We start from the raw sequence: 24628 nt of genomic DNA, 5'->3' as shown, positions 1-24628 counted from the left end.
CCAGCAGCACATCACTGATGCTCCACACATGCAGCAGGATGCAAAGCCGCCTCCAAACTACTCACACAAGAAACACATTAAAATCATTTTAGCCATGTGTAACTTTTTGGCTCTTTTTCAGACACAATACCAAACATAATGTGAAGCTTTATGCTGTCACATTTTAGTAGCCTTTAGTAGTCTTTCCTGAGTCTTATTTATTTTCCATAAACTTATTTTATGTTTTAATCTACCAAAAGCCACCGTTTTAGGATAAACAGGAATATTGTAGCTGCAACTCCAAAGTTTAAGTGGTAGCAAATATTAATTGTACAGTTTTCAGATCAACTTCCTTTCTCACACTTTCAGAGTTTGTCTTTCACATCCTCTTTGTCTACAGGCATCAAGGTATAAAAACTGAAGTATTCAAAGCACACAGAAGGCTGATAGTCTCGAGACTCTGCTGCACTCCAGTGGCTGCAAGCAGCAAATGCAAAAAAAAAAATAACCTGTCACTTTCAACACCATCACACTGCTGAAGGGCACTGAAGGATGGAGGTCTCCGATTTGCTCCTCACACAGACTATTTTAAGATGGATTTATTTAGAAATATAACTTCTGCCTGAAGATGTGGGTTCAATAATCAGTTCAAATCGATCTTATGAGTTTTTTTTAACCGAGAAAAGCACTTGAGTTTATTTTACTGAACTTTAAAAAATACAATTATATGTAAAAACCTGCCATCCCAGCAAAGCATATCACGTTGAATCAACAGTTACAATCAGGTCACATCTTCTCAGTTTGAGGAATTAGTTGTTCATTTTTACATGAATCCACTAAGTATATGTTTGATGTTTGAGAAATGGGTTTGATGTATATATTTAACACACAGAATGAATACCGAAGGGAGCTGATTGATTATGAGCACCTGGAGGTCAAGGTTTCAGACACTCGATCGATAAAAGCTCTTCGCATCGGGTCTCCGAGGAGCCTGGAGGAAGGAGTGTGTAAAACCTCTTTGAAATGTAGCAAGTAAATAATAATCTATAATAGTCAATAGTCCGAATTTTCTACCTTTGTATTTGCTAACAAGTGTATAAAAAATAATGTCCCTATTGGTTGCAGTTGTGTTCATGATGTGCTTGTTCTGGGGTGCCTCTATTATCCTTTTGTTCCTTGAGTCCCTGCATGGATGTCTGCTCAGTGTCATATTTCCAGAAACCATCAGAAGCTGGTAAAAAAAAAAAGAAGCATTGAATTATTATTAATAATGCATTTATGCTCCGCAAAGCCGAACATGGTCTTTGATCTTTGTTCCCTGCATCACCTGCCTGTTTCCCCGACTGATGCCATTTTTGGACGGCTATATATTCGATCTGGTGCCTCCACGCAGCCAATCAAATTTGGATGTGGGAGCGTGACTCCCTGGTCGTTGCCAAGCAACTGGAACTGCTGCTTCAATCCACAGAAACATCCTGCAGTAGCGTACCTAGGAAAGAAAAAGAAATGATCAGTAGATGCACCCCGGGGAAGCAAATGACCCAGGATGGACTCCATTTCCCACACTGCTGAGCAGGAGGACGAAATGACGAGATCAAATACATCTAAACTGCTTTTTGCAGTATTATCTAACAAATATGATCCTAACCCTTTGTGTAATTTAAATTTGATCTATTACTGTAGAGAATGACTAAATGTCTTTTCATTTTAGATTTTAGACCTCTCTCTCTCTCTCTCTCTCTATTAGAGGAACTGAGGCATGAACACATTTCAAGCATCACGACACAGCGACGCTTTGACACACCGACATGTTCTGTCCAATAGGGTGCAACAGCCGGTTGTCACATTAAATAACTTGCTGTGATATCGGCTCCAGGGAATCACACTCGGAAAGGGTTAAAGAAAAGAAAAGAAAAGGGGGAGGATGCAAAATGGCTTGAAGTCAGCAGTGTGAGAGAGAGAGGAAGAACCACAGAGGAGCTGAATGAGGAACATAAAACGCAGGACGCTAGAGATAACAGGAAATGCTCACAGCTTGAATTTCTGAATCTCTCTCCATCCTTCTTCTATTCGGCAACATCTCCCTCCCGCTCTCAAGCTTTCAGCTAAATGCCTCTGCAGCTGCAGTCGGATCGATCTCATTTCTTGTGTGCGCCAGGACTGAATTCAAATTAGGAATGTTCAAGAGTGAGTAAGGACTTTGTTGGGAAGTCCTGCCAAAGAGGGGGAGAGGGGGAGAGAGGGGGAGAGGAGGAGGGAGGGAGAGGGGGAGAGAGGGAGAGGGAGCGTGGGGCGAGAGAAGGGAGGCATCAGGGCACACACTGGGACTCGGTGTGGTCCTGGAAGAAGGTGGCGGTACGATGAGTCTGAGCAGCGGTCAGACTCTGACCGTCGGTGGACAGGACTTGACCAAGGACGGCGGCGGCCGAGCCCCCTGGGAAGATGTGAAGCCCTCCACCCCCACCAGGAAACCCAAAACTGTGAGTATCTCCACGGCCTCCCTCACGCAGCGTCCATGTTTCCACGTCTTTATAAGGTGTCAACATCAAAGAGGATCCTGACTGCGCATATTACAGGTGATCAAACTAAATATTTAGCATCATCTCTTCCAGAGCTGCATAATCTCACTCTTACTTACTGGTGAAGTCACTCTTGGCTCGAGACACACGATGAATGACAAACGACAGAAAACAGACACACCGAGCTCTCAACTTCATCAGAATCTCCCCCAGCAGCAGAATCAGCGTCCAGTGAGCGCTGCATCATTCAAAGACTTTAGTTGAACGAAAGTAAAATGACATCAAGTTGGGTGAAATGGAATAATAAGCTTTGTAAAACTTGATTGTGTCTGCTGGAAACTGAGCAAAGTATAAAGGCCTCTTGTTTTAGATCAGACGGCTAGTTTCTCCATCGAGGCTGCGAGTGACCTCGTTTGAATCTCTTACCTGGAGAGGTTGCATCAAAAAACAAGAACCGATTCAACACCTGTAATTTCAGCCACTTGTAGGATTTGCCTCAGTTGTAAGTTCGGTATAAATACTTTGTGAATGGATTGTTTAATACTCTTTAAACGAGTCGTTTTTCACACCGGTTGATAATAATTATTATTTTATTTATTTTTTTTAAATCCATCAAGCTCCGCCTCCTTATAAAGAATTGCTAAATGTGTCACAATAATCAGTCAAAGTGCGATGAACAGATTACACACTCAGCTTACAAAGAGTTAACAGCCGTTGTGGTGAAGTGTTTCATATCACTCCTGTCTGTCACACTGTTATATATCAGGCAGAGGCAATAAAGCTTTTATTAAATAACCCCGGTCTTCCAGGAACGGTCGGAGTCAGCAAGTTTTCTCAATATTTCCGTCTTCTGCTCGGTGTGTGAATAACACGCCGTGTCCACAGTCAGAAAAGTTACAACTCTGAAGCTGATTGGATAAAAAAAAAAACAACAACAACTCCAGCTCACCTCTTTCATAAAGAAAACGTTTTGAACCGGTCATCCTCCAGCCGAAGCCGCAGGACGCCATCACCATCGCCGTGTCGGCCCGAGTCCTCTTCAACATGGAGAAGGAGCAGCAGATCTACGAGCAGCGAGGCGTGGAGGAGTACGTGAAGTACCAGGTGGAGCACGAAACCGAGCCGTTCAGCCCCGGACCCGCTTTCTCCTTCGTCAAGGTCAGAAACACTGAGGAGAAACAAGCACACGCACACTAGGTCAGAGGTCTTCAACAGGGGGTCCGCGACCCCTAGTGGGTCCGCGGAGGTACTGCAGGGGGTCCGCGAAGTTTTTGGTTGATTAGACAATTTTTCACTTTTTTTTTCCCCCACAAATTTAAATGTCTTTAAATACACATTAACACGAATCCAACATGTTGAAGCGAATGGATAAATGGTGTTCCCAGGCTCTGGAGGCCGTGAACGCTCAGCTGAGGGAGCTTTACACCGACAGCGAGGAGCTGTTCGACGTCGTGCTCATGACCAACAACCACGCCTACGTCGGCCTGAGGCTCATCAACACCATCAATCATCACCGTGAGTGTCTCACGCCAAGAACAACACGTCTCACACCAAGAACAACACGTCTCACACCAATAACAACACGTCTCACACCGATAACAACACGTCTCACGCCAAGAACAACACGTCTCACGCCAAGAACAACACGTCTCACGCCTAGAACAACACGTCTCACACCAAGAACAACACGTCTCACACCGAGAACAACACGTCTCACGCCAAGAACAACACGTCTCACACCGAGAACAACACGTCTCGCACCAATAACAACACGTCTCACACCGATAACAACACGTCTCACACCAAGAACAACACGTCTCACGCCTAGAACAACACGTCTCACACCAAGAACAACACGTCTCACACCGAGAACAACACGTCTCACGCCTAGAACAACACGTCTCACACCAAGAACAACACGTCTCACGCCGATAACAACACGTCTCACGCCTAGAACAACACGTCTCACACCGAGAACAACACGTCTCACGCCGATAACAACACGTCTCACGCCGATAACAACACGTCTCACACCGATAACAACACGTCTCACACCGATAACAACACGTCTCACACCAAGAACAACACGTCTCACACCAGTAACAACATGTCTCACACCAGTAACAACATGTCTCACACCAAGAACAACACGTCTCACGCCAATAACAACATGTCTCACACCAGTAACAACATGTCTCACACCAATAACAACACGTCTCACACCAAGAACAACACGTCTCACGCCTAGAACAACACGTCTCACACCGAGAACAACACGTCTCACGCCGATAACAACACGTCTCACGCCGAGAACAACACGTCTCACACCGATAACAACACGTCTCACACCGATAACAACACGTCTCACACCAAGAACAACACGTCTCACACCAGTAACAACATGTCTCACACCAGTAACAACATGTCTCACACCAAGAACAACACGTCTCACGCCAATAACAACATGTCTCACACCAGTAACAACATGTCTCACACCAAGAACAACACGTCTCACGCCAATAACAACATGTCTCACACCAGTAACAACATGTCTCACACCAAGAACAACACATCTCACGCCAATAACAACATGTCTCACACCAGTAACAACACTCACACCAATAACAACACGTCTCACACCAATAACAACATATCTCACACCAATAACAACACGTCTCACACCAATAACAACATGTCTCACACCAATAACAACACGTCTCACGCCAATAACACGTCTCACACCAAGAACAACACGTCTCACACCAGTAACAACATGTCTCACACCAGTAACAACATGTCTCACACCAATAACAACACGTCTCACACCAAGAACAACACGTCTCACGCCTAGAACAACACGTCTCACACCGAGAACAACACGTCTCACGCCGATAACAACACGTCTCACGCCGAGAACAACACGTCTCACACCGATAACAACACGTCTCACACCGATAACAACACGTCTCACACCAAGAACAACACGTCTCACACCAGTAACAACATGTCTCACACCAGTAACAACATGTCTCACACCAAGAACAACACGTCTCACGCCAATAACAACATGTCTCACACCAGTAACAACATGTCTCACACCAATAACAACACGTCTCACACCAAGAACAACACGTCTCACGCCTAGAACAACACGTCTCACACCGAGAACAACACGTCTCACGCCGATAACAACACGTCTCACGCCTAGAACAACACGTCTCACGCCGAGAACAACACGTCTCACGCCGAGAACAACACGTCTCACGCCGATAACAACACGTCTCACACCGATAACAACACGTCTCACACCGATAACAACACGTCTCACACCAAGAACAACACGTCTCACACCAGTAACAACACGTCTCACACCAGTAACAACATGTCTCACACCAGTAACAACATGTCTCACACCAAGAACAACACGTCTCACGCCAATAACAACATGTCTCACACCAGTAACAACACGTCTCACACCAATAACAACACGTCTCACACCAATAACATATCTCACACCAATAACAACACGTCTCACACCAATAACAACACGTCTCACACCAAGAACAACACGTCTCACACCAATAACAACACGTCTCACACCAATAACAACACGTCTCACACCAATAACAACACGTCTCACACCAAGAACAACACGTCTCACACCAAGAACAACACGTCTCACACCAATAACAACATATCTCACACCAATAACAACACGTCTCACACCAATAACAACATGTCTCACACCAATAACAACACGTCTCACGCCTAGAACAACACGTCTCACACCAATAACAACACGTCTCACGCCAAGAACAACACGTCTCACACCAAGAACAACATATCTCACACCAATAACAACACGTCTCACACCAATAACAACATGTCTCACACCAATAACAACACGTCTCACGCCTAGAACAACACGTCTCACACCAATAACAACACGTCTCACGCCAAGAACAACACGTCTCACGCCTAGAACAACACGTCTCACACCAATAACAACACGTCTCACACCAATAACAACACGTCTCACACCGAGAACAACACGTCTCACGCCGATAACAACACGTCTCACGCCTAGAACAACACGTCTCACGCCGAGAACAACACGTCTCACGCCGAGAACAACACGTCTCACGCCGATAACAACACGTCTCACACCGATAACAACACGTCTCACACCGATAACAACACGTCTCACACCAAGAACAACACGTCTCACACCAGTAACAACACGTCTCACACCAGTAACAACATGTCTCACACCAGTAACAACATGTCTCACACCAAGAACAACACGTCTCACGCCAATAACAACATGTCTCACACCAGTAACAACACGTCTCACACCAATAACAACACGTCTCACACCAATAACATATCTCACACCAATAACAACACGTCTCACACCAATAACAACACGTCTCACACCAAGAACAACACGTCTCACACCAATAACAACACGTCTCACACCAATAACAACACGTCTCACACCAATAACAACACGTCTCACACCAAGAACAACACGTCTCACACCAAGAACAACACGTCTCACACCAATAACAACATATCTCACACCAATAACAACACGTCTCACACCAATAACAACATGTCTCACACCAATAACAACACGTCTCACACCAAGAACAACACGTCTCACACCAATAACAACACGTCTCACGCCAAGAACAACACGTCTCACACCAAGAACAACACGTCTCACACCAGTAACAACATATCTCACACCAATAACAACACGTCTCACACCAATAACAACATATCTCACACCAATAACAACACGTCTCACACCAATAACAACACGTCTCACACCAATAACAACAGGCATGTGTGTGAGATGTCCTTTAGTCCGGTGAACACCCACAGCCAGCGTCGCCCGCCATTTTATTCTGACTCCATGTGGACATGTTTTCTTGGAGGACACTCTTACATTAGTGTTCAAAACAATAGGAAAATACAGAAAAGTGCAAATAAAATATCAGTAATTAGAAAAAGAAATAAAATGCCTTCTGTTCCCCAACTTAAATTTATGACTATTGAAAATACCAGATTTAAAATAAACTCTACTCAGTTGGCAAAAAGCACAAGATGGCGGACGGTGGCGGGAACAGCTGAACAGCAATATAAAAGAAACTAAACAACGTTTTATGGTGAAACTCATTTCTAAACACGGAAAGGCTTTAACATTTTAAGTAACATGAAAATAACGTATATGGATATAAAATAATTTCTCAAAGATACAGAACTACGTTCACAACAGGTAACAGGCTAACGAGCATTAACGACATCATATATCCGTCAGTCATCTCAAAACACAGCAGAGTAGTTCCTGAATTATTGACCTCGTCGTGACAGTAAACTAAAGGGTGTGAACCATGTTGGACAGTACCTGAGGATCAATGAAGAGGCTGGTCTTCTTCATCGAGCCAGCGCCATTTTGTTCTGGCTCGCGATTGAGTCCACGATGCGTTCAAGTCCACTCGGTGAGCGGAGTTCTTCACAGCGGTCGCTCCAAAAAACAAGAGGGGTGTCTGTTTCAGAATAAAAACTTCACGACAGCGTTTTCAGCCTATTACATGTACAAAAGAAAAATTATACAATGCTGTGTTGGTACAATCTATGCATTTAGTCAGCTGCCACCACTACAAGTTTATTGTAAATCTGATCATAAAATAACATTTATTAAAAACAGTTAAGATTTGTTTATTGTCCACTGAAAACTATGTCTCTCAATTTGGTTGTTTTCTCAGATTAAACAAAGGTTGAAGTGAATATTAAGTTATATAAGTAAATTGAATAAAATAGAGTTAAATAAATCCTTTAAAAAGTCATCAGAATATCTAGAAAATGCATTTTCTCAAAACTGAAGACAGGACTGCTACTTGTGGTTTCCACATCCACATTTTGGCAAATGTATATTCACTTTTTTCTAATTATATAAGAAAACTGGCACAACTCTCGTGTCTGAATGCTAAATATGAATATGAAGCTGGCTTTGCACAAAGACTAGAAGCAGGGTTCAAAGCCCAAAACGAAGCAAACGAAGTCAAAAGAAGTTTTAGAAGTCTGAAATTTGTGAGAAACAGGCCGATGGGATATCTAAGAATAAGAAAAATATAGAATTAGAGTCGGAGTAATTGCTGATAAAGTTTGTTTTCTGACTTGATTCAATCCTTCATTTTCACTTTCACATCGGAGGGTCAGTTAAGTTCTGATAGTCATGTTTGTCCTGCTGACTATGTCACATCAGTACGGTCCCCTTTTCTATAATAACGGTCTAAATTGAACAACTGATAACAAATAGCGCAGGTCCATGTATGGACATACTGTTACAGACACAAACACAGATGGACTCCAGTAACATGCAGCCATCCTGAAGAGCCTCCAGCTGCTCTCCACAGCCAGTTCACTCTATTCCCACACTGAATGACTTCATGACCCGGTGTCCTCCCCGGGTCATACAGACATGAAAGTGTCATCGTTTCCTCTGTTGACCAGATAAGAGAATAAAAAAGGCAGAAAGAGAACGGCGGTAATCTAAGAGTCTCTTGTCCCGTTCAACTGAAGCTGTTTTCTTTGTTTCCTTTGTGAAGCCCTGCGTGTCAACAGACTGCCTCTAAGTTCAAAGGGTCGCTGTTGTCCCTCATGGACGAACAGGGAGTGGCAGTGGTATTAGTTGGATCTTTTATCGTGCATTACGTCCCCCTGAGGAGAAGGAGTGGGAGTTTGGGACCTACAGTCCCAGCTCTCTGCAGGCTGCCTCACACGCTGCACCCACCGATGTGCTCACGCCAACCACACAAATCTGCACTGCCCAAAACTACATCCCATTTCTGGGTGTTTTCATGTCACTCTGGGTTTTCTCTTCCTTTTTTTGTTTTTGTTTTCCTAATCTGCAGCCTTGAAGGTGATCTTTGTGTCTGACTATCAATAACTTCTCTGCAGAATTGTTCATCGAGCGCTTCTGTATGACTGGAGGCAACAGTCCCATCGGCTACCTGAAGGCCTACCACGCTAACCTGTACCTGTCTGCTGACCCGGTCAAGGTCCGTGAGGCTCTGGAAGAAGGTGAGCACAAAGAGAGATGCCCCACCTATCGCCGAGAGACCGTGATGTAACAGTTCCTCTTTGTCTCGGCTGTGTGCTGAATGTTCAAAAAGTGATGTCAACCGATGAAAAGTGCTGACGCAGTCCATCATGCATCTACTACTGTGTGAACCAGGTATAGCAGCAGCCACCATGTTCACTCCAGAGAAGATGAAGGAAGTGTCGGAGACTCAGCTGCGAGTTGCTTTTGATGGCGACGCCGTCCTCTTCTCTGATGAGTCAGAGCGCATTTACAAGGCCCATGGGCTGGACAAGTTCTTCGAGCATGAGAAGGCCCATGAAAACAAGCTTCTGGACCATGTACAGTATACACACACTGACAATGATCAGAATAGCGCTGCTGTTAGAAATGTGCTTTTACTTCGAATAAAATTGTCTCCAGTAAAGTCCTGTTGTTAATAAGACAATGAAAAGAGATTCATTTGTAGCTGAAGTTGAAAGTGAGTAGACAGACATGTTTGCACTGCTTCCAACTAAGCAGGGAACCTCTGAGCATCTTTAACTTTACTGAGACGAACAAAGAAGTTCGCACTCCGTGTGTCTGAGACGGCCATTTTAATCTCGAAGGGCTTTGTCTAAACTTTGACCTTTTTATTCTTCTATCTTGGTTTTGTAATGTCAATCTCACTGTCGTTTATCCTTCGCTCCACCTGCAGGGGCCACTGAAGTGCTTCCTGGAGGCTTTGGGAAAGCTGCAGAAGAAGTTTTACGGCAAAGGCCAGCGCATGGACTGTCCCATCCGGACCTACTTGGTGACGGCTCGCAGCGCAGCCAGTTCTGGTACCAGAGCCCTAAAAACTCTGCGCTCGTGGGGCCTGGAAATTGACGAGGCCCTCTTTCTCGCAGGGGCTCCCAAGGGTCCGATGCTAGAGAAGATCCGGCCGCATATTTTCTTTGATGACCAGATGTTTCATGTGGAGGGGGCGGCGGAAATGGGGACAGTGGCGTGTCACGTGCCCTATGGGATAGCTCAGAAAGTGGCCAACAAAGGAACGAAGGACAAAGAGACGACATCCAAGTAGCCGTGACGTCACTGTACAGAAGCAGGAGACATGAGGGACATTTGGTGTTTGGCACTCAGCAGATTGATGTTGCTGGGAAAGTATTATTATGATATATATTATGGTAAAAAATAAAACCCAGTTGATGCAATATCATAAATAATTTCAAAACAATTTGATCTATATTGTCCATAAATTATTTATAAGTTGTAAGAAATGCCTTCATTAACTTGTTTTACCAATTCCAATTAAACTGGACAATGTTTAGATTAAGAAAAAAAAAAAGAAGCTTTGATTGATCGGCTGTATTTTGTGGACGAGGAATGCAGTCGATAACTAAATAACTAAATTTATTTCTTACCAATATTTATAACTGCATTATTATAACTGATTTATTAAGCATTATAACCCTTTATAAAGCTTGTCTCATCAGAAACATCTCACTGCGGTTTCAAATTTCTAGTTGCAGTTGGAATTTTTATCTCGTGAACCAAAAAACTCCCAAATTCTTATGTTGACTGATATATATTTTACCCACATCTGTAAAAGTTGTACGGCCCTTTTGAAAGACGAGAAGCCCTATAAAAATAAAACACATTAACTTCGGCCAAGAAATATTCAAAAATATTAGGTATAAAAATTGTAGACATCAGGAAACTTTAAGAAAATTAAAACTATTTTTGATAATAATTTGAATTTTAAGCAGATTTATGGATTTGCGCAATTTTATCACTTTACTACTTTTCTTTGTATTTAAAAGTAAAACTTGTGCCTTTTTCTCACTGTTCACGTTTTTTCTTTTGTTGTCAGTGTTGCATGTCGTTGTTGTAAGTATGCTGTACATGGGGCTGATTGATTAATGTATATGAATGTATTTGAAGACAACAAATTCAGTATATTGCAAATATTGAATGTGTGACTTTACATTTATTTAATGTTTCTTCCTGTTGAAGACAAGATAATTTTGAACATATACTGACATCCACCATGTGCAATTTTAACTTTTGCTACTTGCTCCTAAAGTGCAGAAAGCTCAGCGACTCCCATGTTATTTGCCTGCCTGTCTGTCTAATTTTGTCATGTGATCTTATTGATGCTGTTGCACTTACTTCTCTTTGAATGACTGTGAAGCAAATTAGTTTTGAAGAATACCAATGCTGCTGTCAGATAATAAATCTGGGTAAAATTGGGATAAATAAGTAATTGTGGATGACTTTTCTGTTTCAAGATTGAAGTAAAAATATCTATTTTAAAAACAACTACTGTGTCCCTCTTTTTCTCCTATTGAAAAGCAATTTGAGAAATGTTCAGTGGGTTGTAGAGGTGAAAAGAGTTCAATTTTCTTACTCACAATTAAGAATCAGAATAAAAAGCAGGAGTCACAAGTCTATGAAAGGTTGGTGTTACTTTAGAGACACCAGGAAGAGACCTCTAAAAAAGGATTGAAATGATCAGTGGTCAAAATGATTCTTCCTCAGGACAGCAGGGGGAGACAAACACCAACACACGTTCAAGGAAACAGCTGATAACAACATACCAGGACCAATGACTCTGAAATAGGATGCTGTAGCCTCGCCCAGGATGATACACATCCTGGGCGAGGCTCACAGGTACTATAGGAGTTTTTTCTTTGACATTGCTGTTACTTCATATCAAGGAAAACACACGATGTTAATATATATTTTCTCATCAATGTGAAGCCCAATTATACAACAATAGATTTATAGAACAAAACGCCTGAATAACCATCGTGAGTTTCACGTCATCTGGAAGAGCAGGTTTCTCTTTTGCCATGATGATGTAAATAAAATGTATCGTCAGCTCTGATGGTGCTGAATTCATCTCTTTACACGACTGCTTTATTCTCAATTATTTTTCTGCAGAAACTGTGATTGTGGAGCACAATTCAGCTGTTTGCTGTGCAGAGAAAGTTGGTTACGTAACAGCACAATAACATTTCAGAAGCTTTAAAGAATGAATGGAGTTACTGCTGCTGTGTTTGTCTTCAAACTCTCTAAGTTTGAATACAGTGTGGATCCTGCTGCTGTATAATCCTGTAAGCCATAAAAAAAGAAGGTGATGTTATATATTTGTTAGTTAGTAGGTTTTCAAGAGTTGTATACCAGCTGGTACTGCTGGGATACTGAAGGAGGAAGGAGGATGTTGAACACCTGGTTGTAACACAGAGTGGGACTAAAACTTCACTGTTGACTAATTGGTTGGGGAAAGCGAATAATTTGAGGCAGTTTCTACTTGAGGGTTGACAGTGACCGTAATGTGTCCACCTAAAATGTGTAAACATGTTTCAAGATGTGTTGCGTCCCTTTGAATAATGAATTTGAAGCTAAAATATGATTTACCAAATTAAAAGAGTGGTCTCTGGGCTGAACTTGCACACATTGAGGAGTAAATGGAGCCTCGACCGAGGATAAGTTGAGCCACATAGCGGGAAACTGTTCTACTGATTAAGTAAAACTGAATATTATTACCTCATACAATGCTGTATCAAAGCAGAATACATCCAACAGAGATGGCTGCTTTTATGCAGACTAATGCAGCAGGTAATATACAAAACGAGTTAAAGCCAGGTCTGTCCTCTGTTCATACACATACAGTATTATTAGTATTTTTTAAGCCTTTCTCCTCTTCGGAGTTGTTGTTGTTTTTCTTTCTCTCGTGTGTTAAGTTAACGGTCCGTAATGGACTGTAATTTTTCCACGTTTCTGGATGGGGGCTCTGTTATTGTTTACTCTTGTGATCAGCTGATCGCGCTGAGTAGCCCTCTACTGCTGCTGCCCGGAGCGAGGCCTGAGATCCCCGTTGAACTTCGGAGAAGACGTCGGGGTTGCAGAGCTGGAGCTAAACTAAAGGCGGAAAGGAGGAGATATAAACCATCGGTACCGGAGATCTTAACGGGGAACGTGAGGTCGTTGGTTAACAAGACGGACGAGCTCGGCGCGCTGGTAAAGACCCAGAGAGAGTACCGGGAGTGCAGCATCATGTGTTTCACCGAGACGTGGCTGCACTCACATCTCCCGGACCACAGCGCGGTCGTACCCGGCTTCAGGACTGTTCGGGCGGACAGAGACGTTGTTCGGAGCGGCAAGAAGAAAGGTGGAGGGATTGCAGTCTATGTGAACGAGAGGTGGTGTAATCCCGACCACGTGTGTGAAGGAACGTTTTTGTGGCCCGGACATTGAACTTCTAGCCGTGGGGATGCGCCCTTATTATTTACCGAGGGAGTTCACGTCATCGTTATCGCTGTGTACGTTCCTCCATCAGCTGACGTAGAGGCAGCAGTGGACACCATCCACTCCACTGTGGCTAAACTTCAGACTAAGCATCCCGGTGCATTTTTGTTAGTTACTGGAGACTTTAACCAGTCTGGATAAAGTACTGCCAACTTTGCACCAGTATGTTAACTGCCCCACACGGAACAATAAAACTCTGGACCTACTGTATGCTAATGCCATGGATGCATACAGTACTACTGCCCTTCCCCACCTTGGTAGATCAGATCACAACCTGGTCCTGCTGACTCCCAAGTATGTTCCTCTGGTGCAGAGGCAGCCTGTAACCACCAGGACTGTGAGGAGGTGGACACAGGAGGCTAAAGAAGCCCTGCAGGACTGCTTTGAGTCCACAGACTGAGACGTGCTGTGTGGACCACATGGGGAGGACATCAACAGCAGGACGGACTGTATCACAGAATACATCAAATTCTGTGAACACACCACCGTACCATCCCGGACTGTAAAATGCTTCCCCATCAACAAGCCGTGGATCACCAGTGACCTGAAAGTTCTTCTTAATAAGAAGAAAGCAGCTTTCAGGTCTGGGGACAGGGAGGAGCTCAGGAGAGTGCAGCGCCACCTGAAGGAGAAGCTCAGGGAGTGCAAGGACTCCTACAGGAGGAAGCTGGAGGCCAAACTCCAACAGAACAACGTGAGGGAGGTGTGGACCGGTATGAAGGAGATTACTGGGTTCAAGGGGAGAGAGAGACGACCAGGGGGCTCCCTGGAGAGGTCAAATGAACTAAACTGTTTCTTCAACAGGTTTAGTTCACCACCCTCATCTGTCTCCTCCACACCTCACACCTCCCAAACACCTCTGCTGCTGCTGCCTCCCCCCCTCCCCCTCTGCGCCCCCTGGTGAACTGCATAGAGCCCTCAATCTCAAAGGGCTCTTCCTCCATCGACACCTTGACCCCCCCTCCACCCCCACCCTCATCTCTGTGACGACTGGCCAGGTTAGGAGACAGCTGGAGAGAATCCACCAGCGCAAGGCTGCAGGACCTGACGGCATCAGCCCCGGGGTCCTGAAGACCTGCGCCGTCCAGCTGGCTGAGGTCCTACAACACCTCTTCAACCTGAGCCTGAAGCAGGAGGAGGTCCCGGTGCTGTGGAAGACGTCCTGTCTGGTTCCTGTCCCCAAGAAGACGACTCCATCTGGCCTCAACGACTACCGACCGGTTGCCCTCACATCTCATGTGATGAAGGTTCTGGAGAGGCTGGTCTTGGCCCACCTCAGGCCGCTGGTGAAATCTTCACTGGACCCTCTGCAATTTGCGTACCAGCCTCGTGTGGGAGTGGACGACGCCATCATCTACCTGCTGCAACGAGCTCAGTCTCACCTGGATGGAACCGGTGAATCTGTGAGAATCACTTTCTTTGATTTCTCCAGTGCATTTAACACCATCCAACCACTGCTGCTGAGTGAGAAGCTGCGGGTGGTGGTGGTGGACACGTCCACCGTCTCCTGGATCACTGACTACCTGACAGGCAGACCACAGTTTGTCCATCTGGGCAGTGTGCTGTCTGATACGGTGGTCAGTGGTACTGGAGCTCCTCAGGGAACTGTTCTGTCTCCCTTTCTGTTCACCTTCTACACCACTGACTCCCAGTACAACTCAGAGTCCTGCCATCTGCAGAAGTTCTCTGATGACTCTGCAGTGGTAGGATGTATAAGGGATGGACGGGAGGACGAGTACAGGGCAGTAGTGGAGGACTTTGTGGAGTGGGCGGGAAGAAATCACCTGCTCCTGAACGTGGCCGAGACCAGAGAGATGGTGGTCGACTTCAGGAGGAAGACGACGGCTCCACAACCGCTGAGAGTTCTGGGAGAGGAGGTGGACATGGTTGAGGAGTACAAGTACCTGGTGTGTTCATCGACAACAGACTGAACTGGAAGACCAACATCAACGCTGTCTACAAGAAGGGGATGAGTCGACTCTTTTTCTTGAGGAAACTTCGATCCTTCAATGTGTGCAGCGAGATGTTGGAGATGTTTTACCAGTCTGTTGTGGCCAGTGCTTTGTACTTCGCTGTGGTCTGCTGGGGGGGCAGCATTGGAGCAGGAGACACCAACAGACTTAACAAACTGGTTAAGAAGGCCGGCTCCATCATCGGCTACAAACTGGACAGCCTGGAAAAGGTGGTGGAGAGGAGGACGCTGAACAAACTATTGTCCATCTTGGATAATCCTGTCCACCCTCTCCACCACCTGCTGCAGGGACAGCGGAGCACTTTCTCCAAAAGATTCCTCCAGCTCCGCTGTCACAAGGACAGATACAGGAGATCATTCCTGCCCACTGCCATAAGACTTTACAATAACTCACCTCTGGCAAAATCCATCACAGTACAATAACACTGTTGACTGTGTTTCTTGGTTGCTTGTATATTATATATATAGATATATACTGTACTGTATGTATATATACACATATATATATATGTTGACTGTGTTTATTGGTTTGTTGTATATAATATATATAGATATATAATGTACTGTATATATACTGTATATACTGTGCATTTTATATTTATATTTTTTACTGCTATTTACTGCTATTTTATTTTATTGCTTTTCTATTATTATATTATTCTATTCTATTATTTTATTCTATTGTTTCTATTATTGTCTTATTGCTTCTGTATGTATGCTGCTGTGGTGAAAAAATTTCCCCTCGGGGATTAATAAAGTATATACCTACCTACCTACCTACCATACACGATGGGTTTTGGTCTGAAACTCAAAATGTCACATCAATGATGTGTGATCTAATGTAAGAATGCAATGTTGAATTTACTTTTCTTTAATATTAATAATTTATAATCCCTCAGGCCTTTTAGCCCACGTACTCCCGCCATTTTAATAAACTTGTATCATCTAGCAGCTCAGAGTTAACGATCATGCTAACAGTATAGACTCATATTGTCACTTTATTAAAGGACAACACGTGGGATTTTTTTAAACTGTTCAGAAAATAGAATCAAAAATCACTTTAAACTGAAAAAAACCTTGTTTATTTGGACCTAAATCCACCGGCCATTTATTCCATGGGCCTGTGTTCATCACTGGGTGAATTCAAAAATCTGTTATCACATGCCCAATAATTACTCATGTTACCAAGAAACAAGTTCAAACTGCTCTGCCCTTCCTTAAAACATTCATCAGTCACGTGTAAATCAAGAGAACACGAAACCAAAAAGGATTATAAAAGAGTCCTCAGAGTAGATGCTGAAGAGTGACCTGAAGAGTGAGCTGAAGAGTGAGCTGAAGAGTGAGCTGAAGAGTGAGCTGAGTCGGTGAGATGAGTTTTAATGACAAAAAACGTTGTTGGAGCCCTGGACAGGATTCTCCAACAAACACCAGGACTGGGGGAAAGAAACAGAATAAAGTGAGTTTTACCGTATTCAGTTCTGATCACCTGATATGTTGATATTTGTTTAATTTATAACTCATTTAACTTATTGTCTACCAGCTGACTTCAACCATTTTCCACCAGGTTCGTTGCAGTTATCAAAAGTGAGACGATACAGCACGTTCAGCATGATTTGCAACCAGAGGAAAAATATAATGCTAGGATGACAATAAAAAACATAAACTAACAACAAGTAAGCAGTGTAATCGCCATCAGATGCAGTATAGAAAGAAGCAGTACACAGATTAACTACAACAATATCATACATGAGTAATTTGGTGTTAATTTCGCAATATATGGTGAAACGATTTAAAGGATTCCTCAAAATATGAATCAAATAACTGTAGAGAAAACTGAGATTGTTGTTAAACTGTTCAACATTTGTTTGTTTTTTCTGATCCTCCAGCCTGAAATAGAGATTCCTGTCACCATCGCAATGCCAATAAAGGTCCTCTTCAAGGAGGAGTTGGGCAGCAGCTCAGCGAGCCCCGGTCCGGCCTTCTCCTTTGTCAAGGTCAGATGTTAAAAAGTCTGAGGAGTGTGAAGGATATTTACTGTATTAACTATTCACAGATTCACTCAGAGTCACAAACATAGAAACATACACAGAAACACTTATTACACTTATTACACTCATGTGCTCTGCTGCTCTCTCTCTCTATGCCATTATTTGGGATTAACTCTTTTGTTTCATTTTCTTGAATTGTGTTGTGGTCTCAGGCTCTGAAGGCAGTGAATGCTGAACTTCTAGAGCTTTACCCTGAGAGCAGGGAGCTCTTCAAGGTCATAATCATCGATGAACACCCAACCGGCTCAATCAACAGTACGATCCAAACTCACGGTGAGTCACTGACACACCTGAACAATGTTGGAATATTTGTGATGCAAATAAGCAGAAGGTAGGAGACATGAGAGATGCATTTCAATCACGATTTAAATATGTTTTACTTTATTTGAGCTCAATGCTTGTTGCTATTTTCTATTGTGTCAAGAAGACATCCAACAAAAGGCATAAAACCCATTGTGTGTGTGTGTGTGTGTGTTTGTGTGTGTTTGTGTGTGTGTCTGTTTGTGTGTGTGTGTGTGTGTGTGTGTGTGTGTGTGTGTGTGTGTGTGTGAGAGTGTGAGTGTGTGTGTGTGTGTGTGTGTGTGTGAGTGTGTGTGTGTGTGTGTGTGTGTGTGTGTGTGTGTGTGTGTGTGTGTGTGTGTGTGTTTATGTGTGAGTGTGTGTGTGTGTGTGTGTGTGTGTGTGTGTGTGTGTGTGTGTGTGTGTGTGTGTGTGAAGGTTTTGGGTAAATGTATTGTTTGGTGATTCTTGTCATTCCTTCTTGTTTGCAGGGCTGAATGAACTCATCACTTTCTTGTCTGTGAGTGAAGACCAACTTGTTCATAAATTACAGCAACACAACACCCACCTGTACCTGTCTGATGAATCCCAGTTGAAGGTTAAAGAGGCACTGAACGAAGGTCAAGAGAAGACAAACTGTTACTCTACAGCCTGCATACCTGCATACAGCTGTCCATCAAACCATGACTGTGTGTGATGCTGTGAATTAATGTCGCTGCATTAGGTATCGCAGCGGCTGCCGTGTTCACCCCAGACAACATCGCAGAGACGGAGGATCAGCTGCGTGTCGCCTTCGATGGCGACGCTGTTCTCTTCTCTGATGAGTCAGAGCGTGTTTTCAAGGACAAAGGGCTGAAAGGATACTTGGAGAATGAGATGAGAGAGATTGAAAACCCAATGAAACCTGTATGGATAGTGACAAATTATTTAGTCAATTAACTTCACACATTTCAACTTATTACTGTTAGAGTGGAAATTTACACATTATTTATACATGTATCCTGTGATTTTTCAAATTTACTACATTATAATATACTACAACTGGTAATAGCATACTTCATAAATATCAACCTGCCATCATCCTCTTGCTCTACTGTGTTCCTCCAATCATGAATGTAACACTTACTTATCATGATTTATGATATGCTGTTTATTGGCTTTAGAAGATGATCAATGTTGGATTATATTAATATCATTTACATGGTCCTATTGTACAAATACTCTTAACTTTTAACCAAATGTGCAGCCTATGTCATTGCTCCTTTTCTCTCTTTGTTGTTCAGGGGCCATTCAAAACATTCCTGGAGGTTTTAGAAAGACTGCAGAGGAAGTTCCACGATAAACCCGAGTACAAGAAGAAGTGCCCCATTCGTACCTACCTGGTGACGTCTCGCGGTGCAGGCTGTGATGGGTACAGAGCCTTAAACACTCTGCGCACATGGAGCCTGGAGATGGATGAAGCTGTCTTCAATGGAGGGAGTAAGAAAGGTCCCCCACTGCAGAGGATCAAACCCCAGATCTTCTTTGATGACCAGATGTCTCATGTCGAAGCTGCATTGGAGGTTGGCATAGTGGCATGCCTGGTGCCCTTCAGCTCAGAGTAAGCAGAAGGCAATTGATTATCAGGATCAACATTATGTTCTAATTGATGGGAAAATACTGTCATCATGATGCATTAAAGACATAAATAAAAATATATATACCTATTCTGTCGTTGTTACTGTGGTAGTAGTAGTAGGAAGCATTTTATTGTATTAATGTTAAACATTTCTGTGGAGCTCACAGCACTGAGTCATCTGTTTTAGAGTCGAGAGAAAAGAAAAAGCATAAAAATGAGTAATAGGAGTTTTATTATACTTTATAAACAGACAACTAAACGCATTCAAGCCAAATTGTAAAACAGCTGATCACAGCATTTCTTACAATAATCAAATACAATGTTGTATATGGATGTGTACTGATGAATGTAGTATTCTTCACCCAGTAAATTCAGTGAGTAGCTATGGTTATATTTGAAAAACAACTACTGTGTCCCTCTTTTTCTCCTGTTGAAAAGCAATTTGAGAAATGTTCAGTGGGTTGTAGAGGTGAAAAGAATTAAATTTTCTTACTCACAATTAAGAATCAGAATAAAAAGCAGGAGTGACAAGTCTATGAAAGGTTGGTGTTACTTTAGAGACGCCAGGAAGAGACCGGTAAGATGGCGCCGCGCTAGAGGCAGCCTGTTGCAGCAGCTCCCCTCCCCTTGTTATTAGTATTATTAGTATTTTTTAAGCCTTTCTCCTCTTCGGAGTTGTTTTTTTTTTTCTTTCTCTCGTGTGTTAAGTTAACGGTCCGTAATGGACTGTAATTTTTCCACGTTTCTGGATGGGGGCTCTGTTATTGTTTACTCTTGTGATCAGCTGATCGCGCTGAGTAGCCCTCTACTGCTGCTGCCCGGAGCGAGGCCTGAGATCCCCGTTGAACTTCGGAGAAGACGTCGGGGTTGCAGAGCTGGAGCTAAACTAAAGGCGGAAAGGAGGAGATATAAACCATCGGTACCGGAGATCTTAACGGGGAACGTGAGGTCGTTGGTTAACAAGACGGACGAGCTCGGCGCGCTGGTAAAGACCCAGAGAGAGTACCGGGAGTGCAGCATCATGTGTTTCACCGAGACATGGCTGCACTCACATCTCCCGGACCACAGCGCGGTCGTACCCGGCTTCAGGACTGTTCGGGCGGACAGAGACGTTGTTCGGAGCGGCAAGAAGAAAGGTGGAGGGATTGCAGTCTATGTGAACGAGAGGTGGTGCAATCCCGACCACGTGTGTGAAGGAACGTTTTTGTGGCCCGGACATTGAACTTCGAGCCGTGGGGATGCGCCCTTATTATTTACCGAGGGAGTTCACGTCATCGTTATCGCTGTGTACGTTCCTCCATCAGCTGACGTAGAGGCAGCAGTGGACACCATCCACTCCACTGTGGCTAAACTTCAGACTAAGCATCCCGGTGCATTTTTGTTAGTTACTGGAGACTTTAACCAGTCTGGATAAAGTACTGCCAACTTTGCACCAGTATGTTAACTGCCCCACAAGGAACAATAAAACTCTGGACTTTAAAAATGGTTTGTTTGTATATTTGGTTTGTTTGTATATTATATATATAGATATATATACTGTACTGTATATATATATATATGTTGACTGTTTCTTGGTTTGTTGTATATAATATATATAGATATATAATGTACTGTATATACTGTGCATTTTATATTTTATATTTATATTTTTTACTACTATTTACTGCTATTTTATTTTATTGCTTTTCTATTATTATATTATTCTATTCTATTCTATTATTTTATTCTATTGTTTCTATTATTGTCTTATTGCTTCTGTATGTATGCTGCTGTAGCGAAAAAAATTTCCCCTCGGGGATTAATAAAGTAAATACCTACCTACCTAAAAAACGATTGAAATGATCAGTGGTCAAAATGATTCTTCCTCATGACAGCAGGGGGAGACAAACACCAACACACGTTCAAGGAAACAGCTGATAACAACATACCAGGACCAATGACTCTGAAACAGGATGCTGTAGCCTCGCCCAGGATGTGTATCATCCTGATATGTCTGCACCGCTGGAGGTTTTTTTTCCTCTATTTTTGTGCTGATTGCAATTTATAACAGTTCGTCATAGTGTTTTGGAAAATATGCAACAAACAAAATACGAAGAACAGGAGAGGAAACAAACAGTGAACATTTCTGAGGATGAGTCTTCCTCATCATTGGATCATCAGAGCTGATAAACCAGTTTAGTTCAGATTGTTCCTTTAAACCTGCATTCACAACATTCTTTAATAAGTTGTAAAGAAAACCTTGTTGACTGTAGACTTCATGTTTGGGTGTCTAAATAAGATTATAACACCATATACATGCTTGGAACTTGTTGAGTGATACACCTGAGGTTTAAACCTTTGCAGTTTTTATACAGTAAAATACTTCATTTAAATTAAGACAATAAGTCAGTAAACACTTTCAGATGCATAATATTGGAACATTGCTTTTATTTGGTGAAAGCTGGAACAAAGTAAATATATTTGCAGAAACACCAAAATAAAATGGCAGATTTCAGTTATATGATCTTCCTGACTTTCAAACGAAGCGACGAGCCACATATCCTGCAGCTGCTCCAGCTCCAGCCACAGCTGCTGCAGTTCCAACCGCAACTGCTCCAGTTCCAACCGCAACTGCTCCAGTTCCAGCCGCAGCCGCAGCCGCAGCCGCAGCAGTTCCAGCCGCAGCTGCTCCAGTTCCAACCGCAGCCGCAGCAGCTCCAGCCGCAGCTGCTGCAGCTCCAGCTGCACCAACAGTCGCTGACAGACCAGCAGCACCTACAGCAAGATTTACATGTGTGAGGTTTGATTTCCAAAAAAATCATGAATTTGATCACATGATCAAGCTGCAGAGAAGCTTTGTTTTAGGTTAGGTTGGGTTAGGTTAGGTAGTTACTTTATTAATCCCCGAGGGGACATTGTTTCGCTACAGCAGCATACAGAAGCAATAAGATAATAATAGAACAATAGAAAAGCAATAAAATAGCAGTAAAATAGCAGTAAAAAATATGAAATATAAAATGCACAGTATATACAGTATATACAGTACTGTATATATCTATATATATTATATACAAACAACCAAGAAACACAGTCAACAGTGTTATTGTTAATTTTATACCAAAGAAGTAAATGAAACAGAAACATTTCCATCAGTATTGTAGTCTGTTGTTGTTGAACCTAATCTGCTTACTTCTTCACAATTCTGGAACTAAACAAAGATATTTATAATTTCACACTTGTGGATTTTACAGTGATGCTGCTGCACTACAGAGGATATTATGAAAAGTTATAAAACACATGATTCACCTTTGATTGTTGCTGCAACACCTATCATATCACCATTAACATGCAACAGCTGAAACCATATGAAATATCTAACTATGATGTTTACCTATTGACTGGCAAACAGCCACCAGACTCCCCGCTGCCACCGCTCCTCCGTTAGCAGTTGCTGCTGCGGACATCATGCCTGCAGCGTAGGAGCCTGCTGCTATCCCAGCTGAGGTGAAACCTATGGCCCCCAGAACCAAAGGAGCACCGACCACAGCTCCTGCTGCACATGGACGAGAACAAGGCAGAGACAGTTAATACATGATTGAAATAAATCAATCCAAAAAATAAATGTGCATGCACCAAAGGTTTTTTCTAAATAAAAGGTTTCAACTCAGATGAAAAAGTAAAGACAAGTGACTCTTTAAGTCTCTTCTGAGGTCTTACCTGCTCCTGCTGCAACAGTCAAAACTGTCACTGAAACACAAGAACATACATGAACATGTAACTACAAGCAAAACATCAGCAAGCCTGACCAAAGACAATTAACACGACGGCTGTCATTGAGCTCAGAAATGTTACTTGTGTCTGCTAAATGTCTGATGACTTACCGGGATCCATGTCTTTCTATTATCTGACGACAATCCTGCAACTGGACTGACTTTTTGGGCAACTCTCAGTACCAGGAAGAGGAGCTGACTTTATGTACAGTAGGAGGGTTGGATGTGATTTCAGGATAAACAAAACATGCTGCGTCACACAGACATTTAATCACCACACATTTAAATTACGAACTGAAATACAGTGAGCAGAGTGAATGTTGATGTAATACTGAACCTTCATCAGTAGGGAGAGACATATCCTGCTGTATGGAAGTTATTTAGTGTCAGTGAAACCTTTTCAGTTCAAACTCTGCTCATGTCGAGATTCAGTGAAAATGAAAGATCATTTGTTTTTATACAAAGTTAGAATCTGAAAACATTACTGTTCAAGTTCGTACTTTTCCCTCACTGCTTTCTTTCTTTCTTTCTTTCTTTCTTTCTTTCTTTCTTTCTTGTCAGTAACTTTACTGACACTATTATAAGTAAAAGTGGCCTATTTAAAGTGTAATGAAATATAAATGGCAGAACATTAATACAATGTATGATACTAAACAACTTAAGGGACAAATGGTGAAGAATAACTCACCAAGGTACACGATGTTTATGTTGGCTGTAGAACCTAAAAACATGAAGAACATTATGAACTGACAGAGTACCTTGGCTGCCCAAGCTTAGAATACAGAAATAAAAATAATAAGAATAAATGAAATAATAGAATACAATATTATTATATAATTTAATTGCGGATATCATAATTGTTTTACACCGAAGTGTCAGTTTTCCAGAAACCTTTGGTGTGGTGATTCATCCAAACTGTCTCGTGCTCCTGTGGCGCCCTCTAGTGTTCACATGTTGGAAGTTAGTGTCGTTTCTCAGAAATAGAAACTAGTATTCAGACACTCCCCGAAATGAAATATATGATCTTCCTGACTTTCAAAAGAAGAAACTAGCCACATATCCTGCAGCTGCTCCAGCTCCA

The 24628-nt window shown here is 42.7% G+C and overlaps 4 protein-coding genes and 1 long non-coding RNA gene across 6 annotated transcripts in view; 3 read left to right on the top strand and 2 right to left on the bottom strand.

The window, feature by feature from the left end:
* Nucleotides 1-661: 661 nt before the first annotated feature.
* LOC138199762 (uncharacterized) lies at nt 662-2224 on the bottom strand. The gene is made up of 3 exons (XR_011178367.1): nt 2012-2224; nt 1311-1468; nt 662-1210 (listed from the first exon to the last, which is right to left on the bottom strand). It is a non-coding gene; the product is annotated as an uncharacterized lncRNA (long non-coding RNA).
* Nucleotides 2225-2251: 27 nt separating this feature from the next.
* nt5c1ab (5'-nucleotidase, cytosolic IAb) lies at nt 2252-11890 on the top strand. Of its 2 annotated transcripts, none has more exons than XM_069151946.1 (6): nt 2252-2459; nt 3489-3656; nt 3884-4013; nt 9468-9590; nt 9745-9929; nt 10286-11890. In XM_069151946.1, the coding sequence occupies exons 1-6, from the start codon at nt 2340-2342 to the stop codon at nt 10649-10651; spliced, it is 1092 nt and encodes a 363-aa protein (XP_069008047.1). In that variant the 5' UTR covers nt 2252-2339; the 3' UTR covers nt 10652-11890. The 2 variants fall into 2 exon arrangements, with proteins under 2 accessions (XP_069008047.1, XP_069008048.1); XM_069151947.1 differs by having other exon boundaries at nt 2369-2459; nt 3461-3656.
* A 5192-nt stretch (nt 11891-17082) lies between these two features.
* Nucleotides 17083-20181, top strand: LOC138199760 (cytosolic 5'-nucleotidase 1A-like). The gene is made up of 6 exons (XM_069151945.1): nt 17083-17309; nt 17740-17847; nt 18054-18174; nt 18672-18800; nt 18905-19086; nt 19464-20181. Exons 1-6 carry the CDS (start codon nt 17223-17225, stop codon nt 19782-19784), a joined length of 948 nt encoding a protein of 315 aa, XP_069008046.1. The 5' UTR covers nt 17083-17222; the 3' UTR covers nt 19785-20181.
* A 2027-nt stretch (nt 20182-22208) lies between these two features.
* Nucleotides 22209-23967, bottom strand: LOC138199649 (interferon alpha-inducible protein 27-like protein 2A). The gene is made up of 4 exons (XM_069151786.1): nt 23659-23967; nt 23495-23524; nt 23169-23330; nt 22209-22552 (listed from the first exon to the last, which is right to left on the bottom strand). Exons 1-4 carry the CDS (start codon nt 23666-23668, stop codon nt 22314-22316), a joined length of 441 nt encoding a protein of 146 aa, XP_069007887.1. The 5' UTR covers nt 23669-23967; the 3' UTR covers nt 22209-22313.
* Nucleotides 23968-24568: 601 nt separating this feature from the next.
* Nucleotides 24569-24628, top strand: part of LOC138199756 (cytosolic 5'-nucleotidase 1A-like) — a 4486-nt gene continuing 4426 nt past the window's right edge. The window contains exon 1 of the mRNA XM_069151940.1: nt 24569-24628. This exon is cut by the window's right edge and continues 60 nt beyond it. The gene's annotated coding sequence lies outside the window, so the exon portion shown is untranslated.

This window comes from Embiotoca jacksoni, unplaced genomic scaffold (assembly GCF_022577435.1).
Source record: "Embiotoca jacksoni isolate LCO1_2020_lvr unplaced genomic scaffold, fEmbJac1.0.p SCAF_18, whole genome shotgun sequence".
NCBI lineage: Eukaryota > Metazoa > Chordata > Actinopteri > Embiotocidae > Embiotoca > Embiotoca jacksoni.
The sequence above is the reverse complement of the archived record's forward strand: the minus strand, read 5'-3'. Positions and strand labels throughout refer to the sequence as shown.

Coding starts and splice junctions, on each gene's coding strand:
- nt5c1ab (XM_069151946.1), top strand. CDS start 2,340: ATGAGTCTGAGCAGCGGTCAGACTCTGACCGTCGGTGGACAGGACTTG. Junction 3,657..3,883: donor CCGCTTTCTCCTTCGTCAAG/GTCAGAAACACT, acceptor TGGTGTTCCCAG/GCTCTGGAGGCCGTGAACGC. Junction 9,930..10,285: donor AAAACAAGCTTCTGGACCAT/GTACAGTATACA, acceptor CTCCACCTGCAG/GGGCCACTGAAGTGCTTCCT.
- LOC138199760 (XM_069151945.1), top strand. CDS start 17,223: ATGAGTTTTAATGACAAAAAACGTTGTTGGAGCCCTGGACAGGATTCT. Junction 17,310..17,739: donor GGGGAAAGAAACAGAATAAA/GTGAGTTTTACC, acceptor CTGATCCTCCAG/CCTGAAATAGAGATTCCTGT. Junction 18,175..18,671: donor CAGTACGATCCAAACTCACG/GTGAGTCACTGA, acceptor TCTTGTTTGCAG/GGCTGAATGAACTCATCACT.
- LOC138199649 (XM_069151786.1), bottom strand. Junction 23,331..23,494: donor GACTGTTGCAGCAGGAGCAG/GTAAGACCTCAG, acceptor GTCCATGTGCAG/CAGGAGCTGTGGTCGGTGCT. Junction 22,553..23,168: donor GGCTGTTTGCCAGTCAATAG/GTAAACATCATA, acceptor ATCTTGCTGTAG/GTGCTGCTGGTCTGTCAGCG.